Source organism: Ursus arctos, unplaced genomic scaffold, assembly GCF_023065955.2.
Source record: "Ursus arctos isolate Adak ecotype North America unplaced genomic scaffold, UrsArc2.0 scaffold_7, whole genome shotgun sequence".
Taxonomy (NCBI): Eukaryota; Metazoa; Chordata; class Mammalia; order Carnivora; family Ursidae; genus Ursus; species Ursus arctos.
The window spans coordinates 78,140,114-78,160,346 of record NW_026623089.1 but is presented as its reverse complement, the minus strand read 5'-3'; the positions used below and the strand labels follow the sequence as shown (position 1 = coordinate 78,160,346).

At 37.7% G+C, this 20,233-nt stretch overlaps 1 protein-coding gene across 2 annotated transcripts in view; it reads right to left on the bottom strand.

Moving 5' to 3' along the window:
• Window positions 1–20,233, bottom strand: part of PTEN (phosphatase and tensin homolog) — a 90,054-nt gene that overhangs the window by 7,807 nt on the left and 62,014 nt on the right. For both annotated transcript variants that reach the window (XM_057308850.1, XM_057308849.1), the window contains 2 exons: window positions 6,401–6,542; window positions 1,473–1,639 (listed from right to left, as the gene is read on the bottom strand). In XM_057308850.1, the coding sequence (XP_057164833.1) occupies window positions 1,473–1,639; window positions 6,401–6,542 (309 nt within the window). The remainder of the gene's footprint in view (window positions 1–1,472; window positions 1,640–6,400; window positions 6,543–20,233) is intronic.

Sequence of the window (20,233 nt, the reverse complement as noted above, 5' to 3'; positions counted from 1 at the left end):
TCTCAGGGCCGTAAGTTCAAGCCCCACGTTGGGCGTGGAGCCTACTTTAAATAAATAAATAGTATTTTACATGTACCAGTCTTAGAATGAATACAAAGGAAAAAATACTTCATTGTAAACAGCTGCTAACACTTCCTGGACTACTGAAAAATAATTTTCCAAAGTTATCGAGATATATATAACTTTTATTTATATAGAATAGGTAGGAAATGGGTTTCTGGTGAAAAAACCAGTTTAACATTTTGTCATTTCCAAGCCATGTGGATTCTGGATATAGGAAATTGTATTTCTTCAGATAAGTCAAGGTAGAGTGTAAAATTTTTGTAATAAATGAAACTTCCTCTTATTTTCTTTCTTTTTTTAAAGCTAAATATCAGGAAAACTAAATCAGTCCTATTACTAAGAATGTCTAAAGATTAGCTGCACTATGTGGTATGTATAATGAGGCAGTAACAACATACAAAGCTAGTATTTTTGTTCATTACTACCCCAAAATTTTGCACCTTAGGTGCACTCACCTTAAATATTCACTTAATATTTTAAACCAAGATAGTTTAAGAATGAGCTCTTGAATTCCCTAACTATGGCTCAGTAAGATGCAAACTTCACTAACTTTCTTTTTTTTTTTTTTTTAAAGATTTTTTTTTATTTATTTGACAGAGATAGAGACAGCCAGCGAGAGAGGGAACACAAGCAGGGGGAGTGGGAGAGGAAGAAGTAGGCTCATACCAGAAGAGCCTGATGTGGGGCTCGATCCCAGATCGCCGGGATCACGCCCTGAGCCGAAGGCAGAAGCTTAACCGCTGTGCCACCCAGGCGCCCCAAACTTCACTAACTTTCTAAACCTGCATATTTAATATCACATTTTTTTCATTCTTTATTACTTCTTTTGCATACTTATCGCTCTCCTAACTAAAATTCGAAATATTCCATAACTTTGAGAAAGCTAAACATAAAATGATGTAGTCTTAGGAAAAATAAACCAAAATGGGGGAAAAGTGGTATCATTACACAAGACCATGGAACAGATCTTATTTATACCTATAGACAAATTTTTTTTTACACTCATGGCCCATGGCCCCTTGCTAACTTTTTCCTCAGTAATTGATCATCCTGTCTAAAAGGACTATAACTGACTTAATGGGGTATGCAATCTTTAATATTTTTACAAAGTTTCTCTGAATAACCCAGCTTAAAGAAAATTTATTTCAAATTACAATGACATAAGGGCTCTTCCTCTAATAAGACTTTTTACCATTATGACGGCTCATCAGTGCTATAGTAAGCAAAGCATGTGCAGACCCAACAGAAAACCAATTATAATTCATTAGATGGTCAGTCACAAAATACCCTGTAATCTCTCCTAACGGAATGAATTCTGCCTAACCAAATATTTTAAACAAAAGATCTGAGGTTACTGTTCAAAGTATGGCGATTTTGGATATTCTTCCCAAAAAAGGTAAGGTGCAAACCTTTTTTAGCATCTTGTTCTGTTTGTGGAAGAACTCTACTTTGATGTCACCACACACAGGTAACGGCTGAGGGAACTCGAAGTACATGAACTTGTCTTCCCGTCGTGTGGGTCCTGAATTGGAGGAATAGATCTTCACCTTTAGCTGGCAGACCACAAACTGAGGATCTGCATGGTTAAATACATGTTAGCATCATTTCACAGGAAATGCCTTCACATGTCAAACTGTCAAAAACCATTTTAATGGTTAATATTAGCAATACACCCAAAGCAGTAATTCTGCATCTGTAACCCAGATCGAAAACAAATCAATATTTTAAAAAAATGTCAAATAGTATAATCAGTACAAAAGTTTCCCTAATTTGAAGCTTCAACACAAGGTTCTATTCACTGGTTCTATTTCACAAATACTAAGTCCCAACAGCACTACAATAACTGCAAGACTTTAACATTAAAAGTAAGAATCTAATATAAATTAGATTTATAATTAAAATGCTAAAATAATTTTCTGGCACATTATGAACTGCGTAAAAAGTAACTTTAAAAATAGATCTTTGCCACAGTATTTGAATGTCTCCACCATGTAACAAAACCCACAATACACAAATCATTACATGTTCACAAGACGCATGAGAATCTATAACAAAGTTATAATAAATTCCCTAAACACAAGACTCAATATTTATAAAAATATTAAGCATTATTTATTTTACCTATAGCTCACATTTTATTTCTTAAAGGGATATAAAGCCATCATCATGAGAAACAGGAAGAAAAAGATTTGAAATGTCTGCAAAGAAATACAACAGACTCAAGCACAAACTGCAGCAAAATCCCCCTCCCTCCAAAACACACTCCATTTTCATTGACAAGTATTTTTGGCTTTGGCCCCTGTCTGTTTTAAAATAAAGTAAAGGATTATATGTTTTAGCGATTAACCTTACAAATAAGAAGTGGGTCTTGAAGGAAATATGCCAAGACAATCAAGAAATAAAATCCTAAGCTTGCAAAAAGTACATGAAAATATACACACATATAAAAACAGGCATAAAATCCTCAACACTAAAAGGCATCATCCTTAAAGGTGCAAAAAGAAATATCACATTGTTCATCAATGTGACCAACAAGTGAGAAAAGGCAAAAGGCTGACCCAAGCAGGATGCGTGTTCCAGTTTACTGAACAGGCACTGGCTCATCTGGGCGGCATCAGCACGCACACAGTACACAGGAGGTCTGAGAACGGCCTGGTGGGTTTCTCTAATATGAATCTGTGAGGCAGTTATCACAAGAAAAACGGCACTCCAAAAAGGGGAAACGTTACACTAACAATCGGTCAATAATTTTCACTTCCTTCACTAAAGGTTCAAAGTACAGCAAGCCATTTTACAAGACTACGTGATTCTGAAAATTTCACTACAAAGTCTAGCTTGAAAAAGCAAACAAAAAGGTATGATTTCAAAGCTGTGATAAAAATCAGCCAGGACAAAAACGCCTTGTAATCTTATTAAGACTCTACCAGTTCAGAATCTGATAAGCCTGATTTTAGGACCTTAAGAAGCATATTAACGGTATAAGCCAGATTTCAATTAAACTACATCTAAAATGTGCATCTTCAGAATTCTAGAACTGTATAATCCATTCATAAACTAATTACAAATCAGCGTTACTTAGGATTTACCCCAAAAACTAAGTTAAAAGGTTTTAATAAAAAGAAGTGGAAAAGATTTCCTCAAATCACTAAAGAAAATAATTTCCTTTACAATATGAATTTTCCATCTTGGATCTCTAATACCTAACTTATCAGAAGCACAACATCAGTCCAGTTCTCTGCTGACTTCTAAGACACAAGTCGGGTATTTGCTCTTTGATACGACTGTGTTCTAAAGACATGACAAGTCAATCCCTGGTGAACAAAATTCAGGATTAAATTGTTCTGACATACGCATATTGATATACTGTATTGTGTACTGACAGGAAATCACACTGATCATCTTTTACTAACATTTTAACCACTTTAGATGTAAAGAGTATAGTAACTTTTCCCTTTTTTAGGAATATCAGGACAATAATCCAATAAGAAAACAGCTGCTGACCCCTGACAACTTCGTTTTCCTCAAAGTTAAGTCCCAACCTAACTCCTGAACCCAAACTCGCAACTCGCCCGTCTCAGTCCTCCCACTCCATTGCCCTGAGCCTTCCCATCCTCTAGCCCTGTACCACATTTACCCAGAAGGCTACTTAATAACTACTATGTCTGTTGCCTGATGCTTCCCAAAATACCAAATCTAGCTCTCACCTAAGATCCAAACCAACACTTTCAAAAACCCACTGAGGATCCTCATGTAAACAGCTCACCATGGGCCTGACTAAAACATGTTTAAAAACCAAAAACATTCATGTCTCCAAGTCTCAGTGAGATTCATTTTTTTTTCTTCCCTTTTCTGTGAATTATTCACATGGCCAGAATCAAAACTGACAAATTATTTAGATATAAACGGCAAAGGAAAGAGCAATCAAATCCCATTTGATTGCCTTAGCAAAGCACATCTGGCTTACAGCAAGTCCCGTAACTGGCTTCCTTTCCCCCACAGGCTCCCCATCCTGTAGTCACGACTTCCTACACAGCCAGACTTCAAACAGAGCCTAAGCCTCTCCAATTGTCACTGATGCCACAGCATCTATCAAATCAAGTCTGATGGACCCATTCAGGGTCCTCTGACAGTTGGCCGCACAGCCCACCCTGCTCTCTTCCCGAGGTCCCATGCATGTCCTACTGCTGTGCCTCAAGTCAGGCCTGCAATGCTTCCTTCAGTTTTAATGCTAATCACAGGGCATGCTTTCTCCACGCTCAAGGAAGAGCTGGACTTCCTCCATGAAACTGACAACCCTCAGAACTTTCATTTTTCTGAATAAACCATTTATAATTTATACATATAACCTCCCATTCAATTATGTATTACGTATAGTACAGTTTCAATACATAGTATGAAATCACAGGGCATACATGGAGAACTAGAAAATTAGTAAAGATTAAAAAGTTTTCAGTAGTCAGTAATTTTTAAAAGTTTAAATGTAATACTGAAAAAAGACAAAGAACAAAAATCCACTACAATGTTTAAGTGTCAGCAGGCAGAGCAGAACTGATAGGAGATTTTTGCTAGATAAGCCAATGTGAAAAAAATTACACTAGATAGGAAGATTCTTGAACTGAATGTTCTCTTTCCCTTATTATCTCCCTAATAAGTTATACCTTTCTTTTGGCCCTTACACCTGATATTTATCCTATAGGAAGAGCAGGAATTTTTTCTTCCTTTTTCCTTCTCCTCTATGAATGTGTTAAGTTCCTATGTCAATGATCTCTGACAGTTCAGTGCCTTGCATTTAGAAGTTTTTTTTGGTTTGTCAAAAACTTTTTTACTTTGACGTAGAGTTGCCACACAGTGTGGCATTAGTTTTAGGTGTACAACACAGTCATTCCACAAGTGTGCACACTGTGCTGCACTCCGCCCAGCGGAGCCACCACCGGTCACCACGGAGCACTACTGCAGTGCCCGTAACCACATTCCCTGTGCTGTGCCTTTTACCAGCACTTTAAAAAACTACTGAGATGATGACAGCACCAGAGGTCTCTGAGAAGCCTGCACCACGCCCTATTAATAAATCTGTGGCCTATGATAAAGTTGCCCCGCTCTAAGAATACAGGAAAGATACGATGAAGGTGATGACACCTAACTGAAAAAGACAAACACCACCAAGAAATTTAATTTCCTTGGTTTAGGTTAATTTAGGGATAGAAATTTTTTGATTACATAAATATTTTCAAGAAGCAAAACTTAAAACTAAAAACTGAAATCCCTAACAAACTACAAAATCTCACTGAAATATTATTAGAGGTATTCAAAGAAATACTGTAGTGGTCTCTTATCTACAAACTACAAAACTGCACTCTCAATAAATGAAACATATTTCTTAAACACGAAAACATGACTGATCACTGCCAAGGCAGAAACTAATATAAAATTCTGTTACAGAAAAAAGCAGCAATAGTCTGGTCTTTTACAGGGCTGGATATTACTTCCTTCCACGCGTTCTCTCTTGACTAACTGCTTTGGGTCTGGGTATTAAGTATTAAGGCTCCTACCAGTCTAGCTAAGAACTCCAGCCAAGAATAGCAGAGAAGCAGAACAGGATCGGGATGACTGAGGGAAGCTCACAGAGGTTAGGGTAAGGGAGAAATCAATGCGAGGCAGACATCACCGACATGATCTCTATTTAGTACGTCACGCATCTAGAAAAATTTCAGATTTCAAAATATCTTCATTTTACTGACGAGCAAACATAAAGACAGGTAGACGGGGTGCCTGGGGTTACAGTCCAGGAATGACAGAGCTAGGATTGGAACTTGGATCTAAATCCAGGTTATCTCTAATACTCCACACACTTTGACTCAACCCTATTCACTCAACATATTTCAGCTGGTCACCATGTCTTATAATTTTTTTCCTTTCCTTCTATTGTCCCTGTCACCATTATTACCAATATCTAGTCTTCCTAAGATAGGAAGGAGTTGGTCCTGCCCCCACACCAGGAAACTAAGGAATCCCACTGCTACTCTGACGCTGGATCTCTACTGGGATAGGGTTTTAGTCATCTGGTCACAATTTAGGCTGCATTTGGTAGATGCAGCAAAGAATATTTCTTTCATAAATATAATTTGGCTTCTAAGACATTAAAACCCATTGCTCTTGGCTTCCTTAGACCAATGTGCTGAACAAGTGAGCTGCTTATTTAGTTTGGATACTGCAGAAATCTATACCCCTGCATAAATTGTAAGTGTGGTAAATTTCTTTCTAGATTTTTATGTAAACATCTAGATATGTTCAGAAAACTGTTCCAATACATGGAAGGATGAGAATTTAGAGCACTTACTGCAAGTTCCGCCACTGAACATTGGAATAGTTTCAAACATCATCTTGTGAAACAACAGTGCCACTGGTCTATAATCCAGATGATTCTTTAACAGGTAGCTATAATAATACACATAGCGCCTCTGACTGGGAATAGTTACTCCCTGGTGGACAGAAAAAAAAAAAAAAAAAGAAAAGCCAAATTCAAAAGAAAAATTCCATTATAGTTATTTTACTAAATTGTTATGGTAACTGGGTTGTACCCACTGAAGAACATATATACATTAGAAATTTGACCTTAAATGATTAATATTTAAATCCAGCTCAACAACAGAGTAAATCAGAGCAACATCAGTACAAAGGAAAATATGAGAATAACTTTTCTCCCTTAAATATAATTATCATAATACCCTCATTTATTCAACGGTCACATCGGTGCTCCAGCCCACGAACCCAACAAGCACGGGCCTCTGTGCACCCAAAATAACTGTCAAAGGCACCCGCACTGCAGCTGTGCTCGTCACACGCAGGGCTCCCCACAAAAGTGTATGCACTTGTACTGAACATACAATTCCTCAAAAGCTTGGTGACTTATGTTTTAGGCAAAAGTGTATCAGAATCAGCAGAACACATAGAGGCACAGTGCCTGTAAGAGGCAGAAAGAGCAGCAGCAACAGATGATGGGCTCAGACCCCCAATAAACACAGGAATCTGTGGCTGGCACAGATGGATGCAAGACTTCGGTAACAGGTACTTAAGAGATGTCCCTGAGCTACGTACCTCTCTTTGCAGAAGAAACCAGGGATGTGCAGAATGTTCGAGAAAATTTAAGTGTTACAAATGCTAAAATATATATATAGTTCATGTGTTTATCTGAAGGAAACAATCTAGTGTGTGCAGCCAGGCACCCACTAATGCTGCTGAATACACGAGGTCTGAGGGCTCCTTTCCTAGGACACGTGTAGCTTCACCAAAGTCCAAGCGCTTAACTTACGAAGAGAAGGCAAACAGTAACATGAAGATGTCTGACCGTTAAAAGTGGCTTGCAGAAAACTTAAAAAGTATATTCAAGAGAAAAAAGAATTTGCAGTATTTTTATTATTGGCATCTGAATCTCCCCATGTGTTAAACACTCTGGACACAAATTCTTTTCTTCCCTCTAATGGAAAGTATAAAGTACGTGAATGTGAGTTTAAAGACAGATACACAGAAGGGCAGGTAAACAGGTATTCACTCTAGTATTCTCAGGTTTGTTTTTTAAAAAGCTTAGCATGATTTCATTACAATTAAAAAATACATAAAATGTCAAAAAAACGGATAAAAGCCATTTCCAATAAGGACAAATGATTTAAGATTCTGGCTATAGTGCAAAGACCATGCAATCAGAAGACTTGGATTTGAAAGCTGACAGTCAAAACACCAACTCTGATTTGTTTCCTCAGGAAAATGAAGACAATACCTACCCTGTCTTCTTCACAGGATTCTCATGAGGAGTAAACACTAAATGCAGTTACACAAAAGCACGCTAAACCTACAAAATGTTACACAAATCCTAATTAGCAGTTTTAGAAATCCTATCTACATTTGAAGTATAATTTTGGAAGAACTGGAATTTTGGTTCTGTGTATTTTCTTAAAGTAGTAAAATAGTATTACCGTGAAAAGCTCCTACAAAAAACTAATGTTAAAAATCATTATAAATAAAAAGTGTTTAAATGTAAAATGGTTTACTATATCACATTATTTAATGCTACTTCAATAAACAACTTATTCATATTTATCAAGATAAAAAAACAGAACTGCAAAGCAGGTGGGGGGAGAATAGCAGATAGACGATGGCTGGGCAGGAAGGAATCTTTTTTGAACCATGTGAATTTATGACTTAGTCTAAAAATTAAATAAAATTATATTTAAATTCAAAAAATTAAATCAATGGGAGTGTATAAGACAACCAAGCTGTCAAGTCACTTGTTGGGGTTTAGTGGAATTATAGATGAGATTTTCCTCTTTACCTTCTTGGTGTAAGTTTGTATGAATAATTAAAAGGTTTTCAAAGCTTTCATTTTTCTCAAGTAGCAAGTGACTGGCAGCACAACTATAATGCAGCTTTTTATATACGGAGTTAATCCTTACCAAAAGGGCGAGGCAAATGTACAGAGAAAGAATGTATGAATCTACTAGATGTCAACAATGGATGAGTAATTTGTGTATAAATATAAGCTGAACAAAATTACTGACAAAATTCAAAGAAAAACACTGAAAAGGACCATTTAATTAATTAATCCTTTTGCTATCAAATCATGCATAATTTGGCTTCTATAGCTTAACTTTGCAATTCCTACCTAGCAGCACCCTCAAATTCAATGCATTCAGATTAGCAGAAATAACAGAATTGGAAGGCTCAAATAGGTACGGATGACAGCATTATAGTGTGTCCTTCCCTCCAGTCTCATCTCTCATGGCCACGATGCACACTTTCTCAAATTTTATTAACGATACAATGAACCATACTGTAATCTAGATTTTGAAATAAAATGAATACAACTTCCATACTAAATTGACAATGCAATTTTTAACACACTTCAAATATTTTATTTCCTGGATGCATATACTGAAAACAAGGGCTTATGTGCATGTTTTACCTATAGCATTTTGACAATAAAGACTAAAATCTCTTTTAAAATCTAAGAAATGAACATTTTACGATCTTCAAAAATTTATTTTATAGGGGCGCCTGGGTGGCTCAGTCGTTAAGCATCTGCCTTCGGCTCAGGGCGTGATCCCGGCGTTCTGGGATCGAGCCCCACATCGGGCCCCTCCACTGGGAGCCTGCTTCTTCCTCTCCCACTCCTCTGCTGTGTTCCCTCTCTCGCTGGCTGTCTCTCTCTCCGCTAAATAAATAAATAAAATCTGTAAAAAAAATTTATTTTATACCTATTTAAAGAGGGCTGAACTTCACTCTTGGAGATTAAAAAATACCTACATGTTTTCAAAATTTCCATTTTTCATTTAAATTAACCAAGAACATTTAAGTTAAACTGGTCTATAACCACATCCCCGAAGTACCCACCCTCTACCACTAATGACTCTTCTTTTCCACTCTAAATGCAAAGAATGTTACTTATATTCTTAACCTTTTTTTCCCAAAGATAATTTTTAAAACATTCTAATTTAGCTACACTTGGCATTCTTCAGGTCAACTTCATACCACATTCCCAGCCATCATCTCAAAGGCCACCATTGCTTCTTCCATTCCCTTATGTTCATGGACCAGAAAGATGGCCGGGGAAGATGTGTGGTGTTCCTCTCAATATCTGCGGCCTTTACTCACCCTCACCTATGACTCCCAATCTCTATCATTCCAGTACCTTGTTCTTCTGGTACACATTTACTAAACTGAGCAATGACTCCAGCACTCTGTTCAACCCACCTCTCTTTTTTTTTTTTTTTTTTTAAAGATTTTATTTATTTATTTAACAGAGACAGCCAGCGAGAGAGGGAACACAAGCAGGGGAGGTGGGAGAGAAAGAAGCAGGCTCCTAGTGGAGGAGCCTGATGTGGGGCTTGATCCCAGAACACTGGGATCACGCCCTGAGCCGAAGGCAGACGCTTAACGACTGCGCCACCCAGGCGCCCCCCCACCTCTCTTTCTATCCTGTCCCAGACATCACCCTTAATGAGTGTAGCTCCTGCTTTACTGGGAACCCTGAGGTCATCCAGTGTGGGCACTCTCAAAATTCCCTTCTCCCACCTTAACATTTTTTCACTCCTGATATTTTAAAAAAGTGCCTCTGCATGTTCACCTGGCTTCCATTCTGGCAACTGCTCTATTAATTACCCCCTCTCTGGCATTTGTCTTTGATTTACCTGTCTCCTCCTAATAATCAGCTCAGGTAACCCTTGTCCTTTACCCAAACCAATTCAAGGACTGAAAATGCACACTCTCCCCAAATCTTGTATCTCTCTCAAACTGTCACCCTCCTTCTCTATATAAACTCTCAAAGGTAAGCCTCTGCTCCTTACTTCATAGGAATCTGTTATCATCATGAGGCTGATTTCTTAATGGTCGTTAGTTCTTAATAGTCACTAACAGTCATTTCCTACTATTTTCTTAGTTCCACCCTATATCATTTTTTGTTGCCACTTTGAAAATTCTCTGCCTCTATCCTAGAATACACTCTCGAAGGTTTTCTCCTACCCTTACTGGCTATCTCTTCTCTTCTTTCCCTAAATGTAAGCATACCTTGAAAATCTGATCTGAGTGAGCCCCTCTTTGTCAATCCTCTCTGTTGTAGTAGTTTAATTATCAGTCTAACACATTAACTCCAAAACTTGTGTCTCTCAATATGGCTTTATTCCCAACTCCTGGTCCAGAATTTCTAATACTTGGCTGGACATTTCTACTTGAAAATTTCGGAAGTACTTAGAACATAACATATTCAAAAATTGAAGCTTTCCTCTTTTTTTTTTTTTTTTAAAGATTTTTATTTATTTATGTGACAGAGAGACAGCCAGCGAGAGAGGGAACACAGCAGGGGAGTGGGAGAGGAAGAAGCAGGCTCCCAGTGGAGGAGCCCAATGTGGGACTCGATCCCGGAATGCCGGGATCACGCCCTGAGCCGAAGGCAGACGCTTAACGACTACGCTACCCAGGCGCCCCTGAAGCTTTCCTCTTCTTGCACGGACCAACCTCTGTTATTTCTATTAATGATATTCACTATTTTTCCCAGCACCTGAGCCCAAAACCTCTTCTAGTACCATCACTGCTGCTGTTTATTGAACTGTTACCATGTTCTTTGCATTCTTCTAAGTATTTTCATAAATATAATTTAGTACTCATGAAGTGGGTATTATTGGTAGCAGCAGTCTATAGATGAGGTAAGGTCACACATCTTGTAAGTAATGGAACTAAGTTTCACCCTAGTACTCCAACTCCAGAGTTTACACTCAACCACTGATGATGCCATCTTCTTCCTGCTAGAGTAAAGGAAACAATCTGAGAGGGAGTAGTGATCCACACAGGGTTACAGAAGAGCGGAGTAAGGAAATCCCAGCACTAAGCAAAGGCCCAGGCCGCAGAGTAAAGGCAGAGATTGGTCAGCAGATCAACTACCTGTACATACAGTACATACATACATACATAGACATACATACATACATACATACATACATACATACATAGACAAACACACACACACACTGTCCACACAACATGGAAAGCACACCAGCGGTTAAGTTCATTAGGATACTCTTAGTAGATTTCTACATTCAGATGCCAAAATCCAGACTTTGTGACATACCTCTCAAAATATCAGTTCTAGTTTTCTGTGGTCATTCTAGCTCAATCACCTCCTGCAATTTTGCAATAGCCAAATGATTACCAGCCTCTGATTTATCTATTCTCCAACCTATTTTTATACCCACTCTTTGATTAACTTTATAAAAGTGTCAGATGAATCAGACTAACAATTCAAAATGCTAAATGGTTTCCCAGTGACTACCCAAATAAGAAAACTTATCACACACTGGAATTCCACAACAAAATAAAAATACAGCCCAACCTCTTTTCCACTCTTATCTCTCACAACTCCCTTGAATGTGCTTTTCCTTTTGGCCAAACTGAATTACTTAATTTCTCCCATATTATACTTGCTGTTTTTTAAAGTATGCTATCTTTATCAGATTAAGGACATTAATCTGCAAGCAGTCATCTGGGAAGTTTCACATATATTCTAACACCTAGACCAACTTAGATAACAGAATCATCTGACACTTCCAGGGTTGACAGCAGCCACCTGAAACGCAATTCAGATTAGGTACATCTTGAGGGCTCCCACACATTTTCATTCTTATGGTCTGTTCAAATTTTGGATTTCACCTTCAAGTAATGATATTCATTGAAAATTGCTTATTTCCCATTGAAATTTTCAAATTCATTAGCAGGGACCCAAATATAATTTTTAATTACCTCCACAGTGAAGTTTTATCACCTTTCTCAAACTTAATATATTTGTGTTTCCCCTTTCTCTTTTTCTTTGAAAAGAGCTTTAAAAGAGATGTATTGGTTTTATAGGCAACTTCATACAACCAGTGTTTGAAATTATTAGTTCAAATGGTTTACTGCTTGCTAATTCACAATTTATATTTTCATCTCTATTAATCCCTCCCTCCTACTGGTTATTATCTTAATAATCTCTAAAGTATATTTGTATTTCCCCATGGACCCAAAATTATTTAAGTAACCAGTTTTAAATTTCCAAATGGTTGATCTGATTTGATTAAACATTTTAAAAAAATCTCTAGCTGGAGGCTCCTGGGTGGCTCAGTCAGTTCAGCATCCAACTCTTGGTTTTGGCTCAGGTCGTGATCTCAGGGTTGTGAGATCAAGCCCTGCGTCAGGCTCCACACTCAGTGCAGGGTCTACCTGAGATTCTCTCTCCCTCTCCCTTCTGCTCCTCCCCCACTTGTACACACTCTCACTCTCAAATAAAATCTTTAAAAAATGGGAAAAAACAAAACTACATATTTAAAAAGTCTCTAGCATACTGAATTATAATCAAGGAACGGGGTTTATATATTTCTACTTGGAGATGAGATTTTCTTTGTAGTTGGCCTAATGAATTACCAATCTTGGTAACTGTTTTGTGGATGACAAAAAAAGAAAAAAGATACATTATATGGGCTACTTTTTATTATATTATTTGAGTCATCTATATATCTTCTTATTTTGTACCTTCTTGATCTTCAAGTATATTAAAGATTCCTATTACTGTTGCTTTTCTATCAATTTTTTTCTTCACTTCTTCCAGCTTTTCTTACTGTATTTGATGTTAGGTTTAGCACATAAGAGTTCATACCTGTTAAGTCTTCTTTGTGGGGTGTACCCTGTGTTAATATAAAATGACATTCTTGATCTAGTTTTATACATTTTGTTGTAAATGCACTCTGATAATGATATCCTGTCATCTGCTTTTGAAACTTACATTTGCCTGATGTATCTTTAATGAACCACTTATTTTTCTAACCTGAGTTGTTTTATATAAGTCTCTTGTATATGATTAATCTCTTAAAAAACAGAAATTTAGAAGTATGGTTACACACATCTTACAAACCGAGGAGACCATCATAGTACTTCCAGGCCAGAATTCCACCTGGATCCCACAACACAAGATATGTAATGTTTTGCTCATGTTCTGTGCATCAGTACCCTCAGACTGTCTTCTCTAAGAAGAATTCACAGTCTAGATTCCTCAGTTAAAAAAGTAATTTTCTATTTCAGTAAACTTTTCACCGGCACTTCTAAACTGAGAAATAATGTTGATGTTCTAAAATAATAGTGTCTGCTTGAAGCTTGAAAATCTATGTTTCAGAATGTTCACAACAAGATTATTACAGGAAAGTAATTTAACAAAGGGAGAAATATAGCTCCTAGGAATGGTTATTATTACAGTGATGCCATACAGAAGTAGTTATTGTATATCAAGCTAAGTGCCAGACACTTTACACATATCCCCAATACTACCACAACTTCGTAAGACAGATACTATCACCTCTATTTCAAGGATAAGAAGACAGTCCCACGGCACATAGTTATCCTGTTCAAAATCAGGACCCGAACCTAAACAGGACTCTGATTCTAGAACTTTATACTCCCATGTCCTGGGTTTTACTAACAGCACACAAACTAAGAAGGTAATATGAAAGAAGTCACAACATGTTTCAGCACGATATTTCCCATCTGTGAAGAACCTCCAAAGTTTAGAGCGTTATAGTGCTTTGGTTCCATGAAACTAACTGTAAGTAATGTATCAACAATAGTGCAGCATGAATCGCAGAACCCTTCAGAATAATATGAAGTACACAACTGGCACGGTTCTCTCTGCACAGCAGCCTTTCCCCTTTGGGCAGCTATCATTCCCCCTGTGGTTTTATGGAGATGGGATGGGCTCTCTTCTTCAGCATCAGATATACGTCCCAAGCCTCTGGCCAGAATGTTTGGTTCAGGGATGGGTACATGCCCTAATCCAGTTAAATCAAAACCTAATGTAGGATGTTTGCTCAAACTGTAGCTCTCTTCCTCCTGCAGTTGCTAATGGAGCCAGGATGTAACCCTGGGTCTGCTAGGAGTCATACCTGTCTATTATTTGCAAGCAGCCTGCCTGAAAAGAAAGGACATACAAAGCAAAGGAGAGAGCTGAGAGAGAGATACCGACACTTATTAAGCATCTAAGCCCGGGCCAGAGCTTTTAAGGTTATATAAGGCAATATAAATGTCTCCTTGTGTTTGCGCTCTTTTGAGTTGGGCTTTTGTGAGTGGAAGCTGTTCTAATATATTGTAAGATAGCTACTTTTTTTTTTCTAAGTTTCCATTTCTACTTTGGGGAACAAAATAATATAGAAGAATAATTTGGACAGGAGAACACAGTACTGTAGAAAGAATACTAGATTTGAGGTTAGGAGACAGTTTTGAGTCAGTACACGGGCAGATGAAATGACCTAGGATAGACAGATCTTTACAGATTTATTTGATCATTTATATTAGAACAGGTCTGAACTAAATCATTGCTAAAGTTCTTCAAGGCATAAAAACCTTATAACTTTATGAATACATAGAGTGTATAACAGGCTTAAATACCATGTATTAGAGGAACACAGTTTAGCCCAGAAGAATTAATGTGTTAGAAAAAAAAAGAATTTTATATTAGGAGTTCTTTTTGGTTTGTTTTTCCTGAAAATGAGAAGAATCACAGTTTATTTTAAGTGAGGAGAAAAATTTAAAAATTTTATTAGGTTTCCATATGGGGAACTTTAGTAAGTAACTAGAAAAAAGTAACCTGACTATATGATTAGGACATAAAAATTCATTCCTCAGAGAGACTGGAAAATTTCCTCTTCTTGGGATCACTCAGAATAAGTTAATATTTATTATTTCTAGCAAGTTTAAGTCTTCATTACACATAAGCTAATGAACTCATGTACCGAGATAATATGTATGAATTTTATCTCTAATAAATTGCTTTGAAAGCAAAACAAAAAAGAAATGAAAAGCTCAGATTTTTTTTTCTAAAAGTTTAATCAAAGAAAATAACGATTAATGCTTACTTTACCTGCCACCATTCTAGAAGGGAGAAGGCAAGGAAAGAGAGAGAAGTAGCAAAAATTCTGGGTAAGTTTGTCATGTAACAAAAGTTTGCCTTTGAATTCAGAAATCTGGGAAATCTTTCCAAAATATATACTTACCAATATTAGTAGGATGTTTTAACTCTATTCACAGCTTACAATAAATGCTGTGAGTTAATTCTCGTTCAGATACATTAAGTGTTAAGTGCCGACAGCGTGAAGCGCAGGACCAGACAGGAACCAGCCCTGAGAGTTAACCTGCACCAGGCTCTCTTGGGGGTGGGACAGGGAAGTGCTGACAGCTTGTTTTACTCATGAAGTAAAAGGACCAAATCTGCAAAGGAGTGACTCTTAGGGAACTGTTAACATAGTTAGTTGTCTTCTAAATTACTGAGTAAAAGAAGGACTCTCCTTCCCTCAAGTAGTTATCCTGCTCTCAGCAAGCACGTTTCTTGAGAGGAGGTATCAGTTGTACTGTGACTTCTCTGCACCACTCAAAGCCTCAAGTATTGTTGGGCATCACCAACACAACAGCACACAGTACGGTCCGCGGGCACCCACCTCCCTGCCGTCTATTGTGCACCGAGCCGGCTGAGGCAACGGCAAGACTGCACCAGATTATGCTGAGGAGGGTCCCTGCCAAGTCCATAAATTCTTCACTAAAACATGACACCTGGCTCTTCTTTCTTCAAAACAAAGGGGGATGGATAGGAATGGGGGAGAGAGGGGGAGAAAAAGGAGACGGGGGGAGGAAGGAGGGAAGAAGAGAAAGAGGAGGAGAAGAAACAGTATCCTCCCACAGAAATGTCACCAGAACATAACTTTCTTCTAAATGTTTCCCTACAACTGAAATTAAGGATACAAGTTTTAATAAAATTAATGCTATATAAGCTGAAAAACTGATAAAATATATGTATCTCCTGTAATAATAGTTCACAGGTACAAAAATGGAAATCCATAGATTCAACCTAAAAGGAAAGACTGGCAAGAAAATAAATTTTCAGCAGGTATTCCAAGAATAAAACTACTTTGGATAATCAATCATATTTACTATAAGATATTTACTTCCCTGGAAGAATTCCATAATTGTATAACAACAGCTTCACCATGTTCAGCTTAGCTCATTTCTCATGATGAAATTATACTTACTAAAAGCTAAAAATATATTATTTCACTAGCACCCTAACCATTAGTTAAACATGTGACATATCTGAAAATTTCTGGACAACTAAACTTCAAAGATTTAAAGGCAGCCTTCAGCATATTTGTAAGACTAATAACGTCAAGCTGCATTTTAGGTAGTTAAGTCAGGGGCCACTAAATGCCTGAGCATCAGTAAAAAAGGGTATAAACTGAGGACCTTGTCAAAATAGGCCCATTTCAGGAAAGCTGGTTCCCATACAGAGATTAATTCTGAACAGCCTCAAAGTTCTTTTGCAGTTCCAGGATAGTAAAAAAAAAAAGTTCAACAATGTTCAGGGGACTCAAATTTTACTCTGAGAGCTCTCATTTAACTGTTTGAATAATCTTTTTTTTTAATTTTTTATTTCATTTTTTTTATGTAAAGTTCAATGATTCATTAGTTGTGTGTAACACCCAGTGCACCATGCAATACGTGCCCTCCTTACTACCCATCACCGGTCTATCCCATTCCCCCACCGCCCTCCCCTCTGAAGCCCTCAGTTTGTTTCTCAGAGTCCATAGTCTCTCATGCTTCATTCCCCCTTCTGATTACCCCCCCTTTCTTTATCCCCTTCTTCTCCTACCGATCTTCCTAGTTCTTATGTTCCATAGATGAGAGAAACCATATGATAATTGTCTTTCTCTGCTTGACTTATTTCACTTAGCATTATCTCCTCCAGTGCCGTCCATGTTGCAGCAAATGTTGAGAACTCGTTCTTTCTGATAGCTGAGTAATATTCCATTGTATATATGGACCACATCTTCTTAATCCAGTCATCTGTTGAAGGGCATCTCGGCTCCTTCCATGACTTAGCTATTGTGGACAATGCTGCTATGAACATTGGGGTGCATATGGCCCTTCTCTTCACTACGTCTGCATCTTTGGGGGTAAATACCCAGTAGTGCAATGGCTGGATCATAGGGGAGCTCAATTTTTAACTTTTTAAGGGACCTCCACACTGTTTTCCAGAGTGGCTGCACCAACTTGCATTCCCACCAACAATGTAGGAGGGATCCCCTTTCTCCACATCCTCTCCAACAATTGTTGTCTCTTGCCTTGTCAATTTTTGCCATTCTAACTGGCGTAAGGTGGTATCTCAGTGTGCTTTTGATTTGAATTTCCCTGATGGCTAATGATTTTGAACATTTTTTCATGTGTCTGTTAGCCATTTGTATGTCTTCATTGGAAAAGTGTCTGTTCATATCTTCTGCCCATTTTATGATTTGTTTATTTGTTTCTCGTGTATTGAGTTTGAGAAGTTCTTTGTAGATCTTGGATACTAGTCTTTTATCTGTTGTATCATTTGCAAATATATTCTCCCATTCCGTGGGCTGCCTCTTAGTTTTTTTGACTGTTTCCTTGGCTGTGCAGAAGCTTTTTATCTTGATGAAGTCCCACAAGTTCATTTTATCTTTTGTTTCTCTTGCCTTTGGAGATGTGCCATGAAAAAGGTTGCTGTGGCCGATTACCTTGATCCCCAAACCAGGCAAAGACCCCATCAAAAAGGAGAATTACAGACCGATTTCCCTAATGAATATGGACACCAAAATTCTCAACAAGATCCTTGCTAATAGAATCCAACAGTACATTAAAAGGATTATCCATCATGACCAAGTGGGATTCATCCCTGGGATGCAAGCGTGGTTCAACACTCGCAAATCTATCAGTGTCATAGACTTTATTAACAAGAAAAAAGCCAAAAATCATATGATCCTCTCAATAGATGCAGAAAAAGCATTTGACAAAATACAGCATCCTTTCCTGATTAAAACCCTTCAGAGTGTAGGGATAGAGGGTACATTCCTCAATCTCATAAAAAACATCTATGAAAAGCCTACAGCGAATATCATTCTCAATGGGGAAAAGCTGGAAGCCTTTCCCTTAAGATTAGGAACACGACAAGGATGCCCACTCTCGCCATTACTATTCAACATAGTACTAGAAGTACTTGCAACAGCAATCAGACAACAAAAAGGGATAAAAGGTATCCAAATCGGCAAAGAAGTCAAACTGTCTCTCTTCACAGATGACGTGATACTCTATCTGGAAAACCCAAAAGAATCCACTCCCAAACTACCAGAAGTTATAGAGCAATTCAGTAATGTGGTGGGATACAAAATCAATCCTCAGAAATCAGTTGCATTTCTATACACGAACGATGAGACTGAAGAAGAGAAATTAGGGAATCCATCCCATTTACAATAGCATCAAAAATCATACGTTACCTTGGAATTAACTTAAGCAGAGACATAAAGGATCTATATTCTAGAAACTACAAATCACTCTTAAAAGACATCAAAGAAGACACAAAAAGATGGAAAAATATTCCATGCTCATGGATCGGAAGAATTAACATAGTTAAAATGTCCATGCTACCCAGAGCAATCTACACTTTCAATGCTATCCCAATCAAAATACCAATGACATTTTTCAAAGAACTGGAACAAATAGCCCTTAAATTTGTGTGGAACCAGAAAAGGCCCCGAATCGCCAAGGAAATGTTGAAAGGGAAAAACAAAGCTGGGGGCATCACAATGCCAGATTTCAAGCTGTACTACAAAGCTGTGATCACAAAGACAGCATGGTACTGGCACAAAAACAGACACGCAGACCAATGGAACAGAATAGAGAACACAGAAATGGACCCTCGGCTCTTTGGGCAACTAATCTTTGATAAAGCAGGAAAAAACATCCAGTGGAAAAAAGATAGTCTCTTCAATAAATGGTGCTGGGAAAATTGGACAGCTACATGCAAAAGAATGAAACTTGACCACTCTCTCACACCATACACAAAGATAAACTCCAAATGGATGAAAGACCTCAATGTGAGACAGGAATCCATCAAAATCCCAGAGGACAGCATAGGCAGCAACCTCTACAACTGTTTGAATAATCTTAATCAGAACTTTACTTCACTTTTCTGGGCCTCCACTTTATCATTTTTAAAGTAAGAAAAATGCCTGCCAAAAAAGGTTCATAATGTTATGCCCAAATCTTTATCCCTTTAATCTAAATTTCTAACCGTTTCAACGTAAAATGCAAATGGAACCATTAGTAAAATACAGCTTCATCAACAGCATCTGATCGTAAATTTCTTTTTGCCTTTTTAAATATACAGAGAAGGCAGGAGCACATTAGGGTACTGCTTTACACCACAGCCGTGAATAATTCATCCAAAAATTGTCTGGGTATATTAATCAATCATGAACCAAGCACAACAGATCTCCATGATTTATTTTGACTCCAAGATGCTAAAAGTGATCAATTTTGGCTAAATTACTTAACTCTGAATCTTGATACAATGTAACAGCTAAACATAACAATTTTACCGAGTACACCCTTAAGAGTACACACAGAACTCCATCCTCTATTAGCCCGTTACCTTCCATTTGGGGGAGATTCAAACCTGTAAGAGGAAGAAGAGAGCGGTGTGCCTGGAGCACTGACGGCTGATGCTGATGCAGGGATGCTCACATCCTACAATACACTGCATTTTATTTTCATAAACACTTCTCTTGCTATCTTTTCACTCTGGCCCCTATTCACAACAACA